The sequence below is a fragment of the Frankliniella occidentalis genome, unplaced genomic scaffold (assembly GCF_000697945.3).
Source record: "Frankliniella occidentalis isolate FOCC.00 unplaced genomic scaffold, Focc_3.1 Scaffold184, whole genome shotgun sequence".
NCBI classification, from domain to species: domain Eukaryota; kingdom Metazoa; phylum Arthropoda; class Insecta; order Thysanoptera; family Thripidae; genus Frankliniella; species Frankliniella occidentalis.
Genome location: NW_026267310.1, coordinates 470,937 through 477,946, shown reverse-complemented (window position 1 = coordinate 477,946; position 7,010 = coordinate 470,937). Strand labels below are relative to the sequence as shown.

General features: G+C 60.4%; 1 protein-coding gene and 1 long non-coding RNA gene across 2 annotated transcripts in view; one reads left to right on the top strand and one right to left on the bottom strand.

Moving 5' to 3' along the window:
- LOC127750399 (uncharacterized) overlaps positions 1–1,056 on the bottom strand; it is an 11,116-nt gene extending 10,060 nt beyond the window's left edge. The window contains exon 1 of the long non-coding RNA XR_008011673.1: positions 782–1,056. This is a non-coding gene — a long non-coding RNA (uncharacterized LOC127750399). The remainder of the gene's footprint in view (positions 1–781) is intronic.
- The window catches only part of LOC113203740 (paired box protein Pax-1-like), a 15,178-nt gene continuing 8,209 nt past the window's right edge, over positions 42–7,010 (top strand). Inside the window, exon 1 of the mRNA XM_026418580.2 lies at positions 42–559. Coding sequence (XP_026274365.1) covers positions 550–559 — 10 coding nt within the window. The 5' untranslated portion in view covers positions 42–549. The remainder of the gene's footprint in view (positions 560–7,010) is intronic.

Genomic DNA, 7,010 nt, shown 5'->3' with positions numbered 1-7,010 from the left:
GGCGGGGGCGGGGGCTCTGGCAGCGCTCTGCTGCTGGGAGTCCGACCGTGTCCGCAGTGCCGTTCCGTTCTCTCGATCGTGACGAACACAAAACCATTTTTCGGGGGTCCGATTCGCCGAGGGCCGCCCTCCCTCCCTAGTGCAGTGTTTGTTGTGCCCGCCGACGTCCCCCCCGCGAGTGAGTGCGGACGAGTGCGTGACCCCGGGGGCACCCACCTGCGACACCCTCCCCCGCCGGGCGCTGCCGCCCAAGTGCATCAAGCAGAACAGCCCCGTCGGCGACCTCGCCCGGTCCGAGACCTCGCACCGCGACCGGCCAGTGCGCCTCCTGGAGAGGGCGCCGCCGTCACAGTGCGCTTCGTTGGGGACCTCGTCCCGCCCGGGGCGCCGGAGGCCCCGCTTCCGCAGCGCGCCGGTCCCCGAGCTCCCGGAGAGCGCCACGAACTCCCCGGGACGACCGGGGACTACTTCAACGCCAGGACGTCCCCGTCTTCGACGCCCAGCCTTACCCTGGACACGCTCGTGGACGTGTACCGGGACGCCGCCTGTATGGACTCGGGTAAGAGCACGGCGCCGCCCCATCCGTCGATTCGATAAAGGCTAAGCAAGCCTTTAAGGGCGTTGAACACCCGAGTGTTTCGGTCGCGCTATCAAACGTTATCGTTCGATACCGACCGAGTGAGATGAGATCCATAGATCAGAGCTCAGAGCTCAGTTGGGATGGGCCCTTCCTCAGCGTCGCCCGGTCCTTATCGACCGAAACATCCCGTTGAAAACTCACTACTTGTTCCATCATTCGACAGTTAAGAGGGCCGTTTCGCACACAACGCGAGACGTGAGAAAACCTCTTCCATTTTGCCGCGCGCCCCGCACCCTCGCCGGGGCGGCGAGGAGTGGGGAGTGAGGGAGGGGGCCCACCGAGTCGGACAATAGCCACATTCGTATCCCGATAACGGTGGCATTGTTAACCTGCCCGCAATGCCCGCAATCAAGATCCTCTGGCAACGAGCATGGGTTCCCGCCTACTCTGTCGTGAAAAACCCAAAACTTTGCTTTTCCAGCCGCTGTACTCTAACGTTCTCGCGTCTTCTTTGTTGACACGCATTTTACTCGCAATTGTATGAAGACGTTTCTATGACGAAAGCGAAACGTCAAAATTACGCAGAGATAGGTGAGTCTCGGAAGACTCGGCCATCGCGCTCCGCCCTGCAGCTAACAACCCCGCGGGGCGGGAGACGACGCACTTGGCATGCGATTGCGGGAGGACGCTTCAGCGACGCCTCAGCGCGACCACTTTTGCGAAGACGCACTGCCGATGCGTCGCTCGATTTGAAATCAAGTCGCCCGGGGGTGACGTTTGGATGGAGGCGGACCCGTGGGGCTCAGAAGGGAGGGGGGGGGGGGGAGCACTAGTATAACAATGACAAAAGTAAATGCCCCTCTTCTTTGCTCGGCGACAAGCAAAGAGTGGACTTGAAACAGTTTGTCATCATGGTTTCACTAGAAGCAAAAAAAAGATGAAAGCGACGCTAGCCTCTCCATCTCTATGGTGCATGTAACGAGCAAAATGTATTTTGTTTTCTCGATCCCGAAGGAAAGTTCCGATCGGTCATGACGAATGTGATGGAATAAGGCCAATCAATTATACAAAACGCGCGGCTGGTGGGCAATTAGCGGGCGGCGTCCCCGGGCTCGGCTCCGACCATCAGCACAGGCTCGGCTCGGCTCGGCTCGGCTCGACTCGACTCGGCTCTGTGCCGCGTTTGTTTTTTACGCTCTCGCTGATTTCTGTTTTGTTGTACTTTCGCGGGAGCGGAACGGAAACCCGGCCGATAGGCGCGGAGTGAATCCAAATACATATGCTTTTTATTATTTGCTTCCGCGCGCTCGAAGGTGCTGACCATAGTGCTATGAAGCGGTGCTGCTGACCCATGGGCTGAAGTCACCGGTGAAAAATGACAAGGGCGAAAGTCCGTGGACTTTGCATTGGACTTACGCCCTTTTCATCAGTGAAGTGCAGGCCCTCACACCACCGCCCGTTTGAGACTTGGAAAACTTCTCTGATCATCCGTCAGCTGGGCGTCCAGACGAGAGCGATTAGAAAGCAGAGCGAACAGACGAGAGGAAAGAGAGGGGCGAGAAGGGAGACAAGCGTCCGACCGCCGGCCGCGCCGCACATCCTGACAAACAGATTAGTTTTGATTGACAAGTTCAAAATGTTACGCACGGAAGTCTCTCGATCGTGACGTTTCGCGATATGTGCGCCATCGCCGCCGTGTTTTGTTGAACACTGAAAAATATCCTGCATCCGCGGTGCACGGAAAATTTGAAGAATTGCGGGGAGGTACAGCAGATCTGCTGGTACTAACTCCTGCTCCTCGTTGTGAGCATCAGCCTTCCGGCTTACTCCTTTACTTCAACATACTCTAGCAAGTGCTCTAACACTAGCCAGCTGGCGTTCCGGAAAGATACTCTCCAGAAAAGTTTCTTACTTTTCCGTGTGCCCTTTGCCTTTTCTTTCCTCTGTGAGTGAAGGGTAGCGCGATCTTGCGGATATTCTAGATACGGGGCGGAACTCGTCCTATACCCCGAGGGGCATATTGTGCGTATTTAATTTTTTTACCGCGCTCCCAGCAGTCCACCCCCTGCGCCCGGCAGCGCGGCGGCGAGAGGATTGAACCCGACGTGAGCGACGCGTGTCATTAGCGACCTGTTTGTTCGGCGCAGGGGCTCAACAGTTTTGCAAATGTGTAGTGCAACACATGGCACATTTCACCCGGCCCTTGCTACCTGGCATTCACCTCGGCTGCGGGGGCGGGGGCGGGCAGGGGAGGTGCCCAGTTTGCCCGCACCTCCCCTCCTCCTCCTCCCCAAACGGCCCAAACTGACACGAAATTTTGTATCTACAGCTTTGCCAAGCGGTCCGGTCCCATAGCGGCTAGGCCGGTCGGGGCCCTCTCTGCTCTGTCCCGCGAGAAAAATGAGCCCGAAAATATAAACATGCCGTGAGCGGGTGGGGTGGGGGGGGGGGGAGAAAGTGAGAGAACTAGTAAGATAGAGTGCAAGTGAGAAGAGGAGAGAGAGAGGGGGAGAGGAACAGCAGAGGAGAGAGATGAGCGGGGAAGGGATAACGGATGAGGGCAGACGAAGCGCAGGGGCTGGCCGGGCCGGGCCGCGCCTCACCTGTGGTCTCATCAGTCTCATCTTGTCCCCTTCTCCTCTCCCTCCCCATTCCTTTCCCCTTTCTTTCAAGGGAGCGCGAGGCCGGGACCCGACCTCCCTCCTCTGGCAGGGCGTGGCGGGGCGTAGCGAAGCGAGTGAGAGGTGAGGAGTGACCGGCCCGGCCCGGCCCGGCCCGGCCTGGGCCGCCCCCGCACCAGCACCCCCTACATCCCGACGCAATAAATCGCACAGGTGCCGACGAAGGCGATTTTCCCCTCATTTCGCCCGCAAATGCCCCCACGAAGAGTGCGCGCCGCCAGCCGCAGCAGCCGTGGGCTGCCGTAGACGATACCTAAGAGGCTGTCGTACAAAGCTGCTACAGAAGCTGTCGTAGAAGCTGCCGTTTAAATGCTGTCGTAGACGCTGGCTTTAGACACCGCCGTAAACCCTGCCGTAGACTCTGCCGTAGGAAGGCTGGCTGCGCAGCGGCTGATGTGTAGTTAAGACAAGTTAGGCAAAATTCCCACGGATTCGATTTGTTTGGGGCAGGTTGTATCTACACTCTACGCCTGCTTACCAGGCAACATTTACACACGCATGCTGTGGCGTTGCCTAGTAGGGAGGCGTAGATGCAGCCCGCTCCACACAGCTGAATTCGTGGGAAGTTTTGTCTACAACTCTACAACTCTCTAAACTGAGGCTATCGTGGGGGTTGTGCCATATCAGGCTCATATATGAGCATATATAGGGCAACCCGGGTTGCCGTAGAGGCTGTCGAAGAGGCCACTGCGTAGAGGCTGTCGGAGGCCTGCCGCAGAGGTAACCCACCGTAGAGGCTGCCGATCGGAGGATCCCCGTGGGGCGGGGCGACGGAGGGGCGACACCAGGACGCGCACATTAATGTCGTTTTGTCGAGCAAACTACTTAGCCGGCCTCTGTTTGAGCGCCGGGCCCGGGCCGGCTGCAGCCAGGCTCTGTTTGCTCGCCGCCCCGGATTACAAATAGGTGCGCGGTGTGCGGCGCGGCGGGGCCCATAGCGCAGGGCCCACAGCGGCAGCAGCTGCTGCAGTCAAAGCCTCGGCCGGCCCGAGTACCGAGGATGTACTCGCCGCGCACGCCTTACATGCGCTCCGTCACTAAAAACGGTCCAGCGTTCAAATCTCCCGCGCCGCGCCCCTGCCTCAGGTGATTGTCGCCGATCGGGACAAACGACGGTAGGCTCGGATAAGCGACTCGGGAGGACGTTGACCTCACGTGACCCGTGACCCGATAATATCGAGTGGGGATCGGCGGAGGGGGATCGGGCCGGAGCGAAGGCAGGGGATGAATACGGGAGCCGTGGCGGTGTGAGGAGTGTGTGCAGAGAGACGCCGGGCAGGCCAGGGCGGCGGGCCTGAGCACACACCGGCTCACCGGCCGGGCGCCTCTCGAGCCCACACAGGCCGCGCCGCCTCCGGGAGCCAGGACATGGCCCCAGGACGAGCCGAAGGGACCCCAGACCGACAGCTGTGGCGGCGAGGTGATTGGGGACTTTTTGGGGACACGATGTAGGCGTGTCACTCTGACTCGGAGGGCAATTTTTGCGAGAGGACAGTGGCGAGTTACACGCACCTTTTGGGAGCGTGGTGTCGACCAGCTAAAGTATCCCGTGCGCGGAGCTGTCAAACGTAGAAAGTCCTTTCCTCCCGAGGAGGGTCCCACCCAAACCTTCCCGTTCTTTGACACGACGGCACCGGCGGCGGCCGGCGCGGCGCACGCGGCGCACCCCTTTGGAAAAACTCAAGCAGAAACGACCGATAAAATTTTTTGTTACCGCTTTCCACTCGTATTTGCGCGCCGGCTGGGGGCGGCTTTGCGAGAAATAATGTGTGTCTCTGAGGGCGTCCGGCCCCAGTGTGTGTGTGTGTGTGGAGAGAGAGCGAGAGAGAGCGAGCGCGAGAGAGAGAGAGAGAGAGAGAGAGAGAGAGAGAGAGAGAGACGACGACGACGACGACTCGGCCATGTGATGAGCGGGCGGGGCGGGGCGGCGGCCTCAAAGGACGCACATGCAAAGGACCCTTGCTGCTCGGTCTCGTGTCTGTCTAGTGCTCTGGGCAGTGCGCCCCGCCCAGCCCCACCACGCCCACTTCGGAGCCTGCCGCCGCCACCGACGCGCCCTCGTCTCTTGCGCCACGACACTCCACGCCACGCCATTTTTCTGAAACTGGAGATCGGCGGCTGATGCTTCTGCACAGACCGGTGGACCGGTGCTTGGCAGGCCGTGGTGGATCCTGCTCTGCGACAGCAGCAGGGGACAGTTGTGTATAGGTGGACGAGGAAGCCCGGGTCGTTGTGTCGTAAGGGTGGCTCAGAAGTGAAGCATGATGTTTGGGCAGGCGCTCGGCGCCGTGTAAGTCGGGAGATCGGAGACCTCCCCACATTGTTTGACTTTCGGTTCCGATCTCGGAGACAGTCCCCAAAATTTTCGTGTTTTGTTTATCTTTTTAAAGGCAAAACAGGAAAATTTTGGGGACTGTATTGGCTACGGAGCTAGCCCTCTGATCACCCTCCAGGGCCTGCCTCGGGGGGCACCATACGATAACACCTGCTGTGGGGAGCGTGCAGCATCAACGCCTGGCTACTAGGCAACGCCTCTGCACGCGTGTTTCAGTGTTGCCTAGTCGGCAGGCGTGCAGATGCCGCCGCCGCGCCACACGCCTGCTTACTAGGCAACACTGAGACACGCGTGCGGAGGCGTTGCCTAGTGGCCAGGCGTTGATGCAGCACGCTCCGCGCTCCACACAGGTGCATTCGTAGGAATTGTCGCCTAACCGCCCGCGGGCTCTCACCTAGACGTGACTTGTGCGTGTCCGTCTCCCGTCGCGCACACTCTGCCTGGGGCCGTGTGTCTCCTTCTCCTTACTCGCGTCGGCAGTGTCCTGCCGCTCCTTCTGATCGCTGAACGTTTGCAGCGAGCGAGGAGCAGGCGCCCCTCCCTGGCCCCTCTCCACGAAGAGAGGGCTGACGTGAGCCTGGGCGGGCCGGGGCGGGCCGGGGAGGCGCCGAGCTGGGCTGCGGGACAAACTGAGAACAGATGTCCCTCCCTGTGACTGCGCTGTGCGGCGATCACTCGGGTGCGAGCAGCCTTAGCGGCTATTAGGCGCGGCCGCCGCTGCGCACACAAGAACATGAACCCCGCGTCCGTCACGACACTCAGTCAACTAATGACGCGTACACACACACACGCATACACACACGCACGCACGCGCACACATGTCCGTATGCGAGACACCCGGGTGACGGACTCGCGGTGCAAGCGCGGGTTACAGTTACGCCGTAGTAGTAGTCGTAGTCGTAGTACTCTGCTCAGTCGCCGCCGCGGTTTTATCTGCCTCTTAGAGAGTAGAGTACTCTACACTCTCATGGTACTCTTCATAGTGCACTTTACCTGTTGTTTTCATTCATCTCTGACAGAGACGCCAGAGACACGCAGACGCGCGGCTGTGACGTCCCTGTGCGTGTGTGCGTGCGCGCGCGAGGGCGTGTGTGTGTCTTGAGGGGGCCTGGCGGCGCTCAGCGGGCTTGTCGTCGTAATTAGGGCCGGCATGTGAACGGCTCTAAATCTCGTCATTTGGTCGCCATCATAGCGTTTTGTGCCGTTGCCAACGGCGCGGCCCCCGCCTCCCCCCATCCTGGGCTGACATGAGGGCCCCGCCCGGGGGCCCCGCGACACCAAAGGCCCTACCACCCTGCTGACGGTGAGAGTGCGGCGCGGTCCTCGTGGCGGAGAAGACCGTCCTGGAGCGGTCAGCACACGGGTGGGGCGGGCGAGTCATGCGCGCAAAGTGGTGCGAGCAACACGGGGCGGG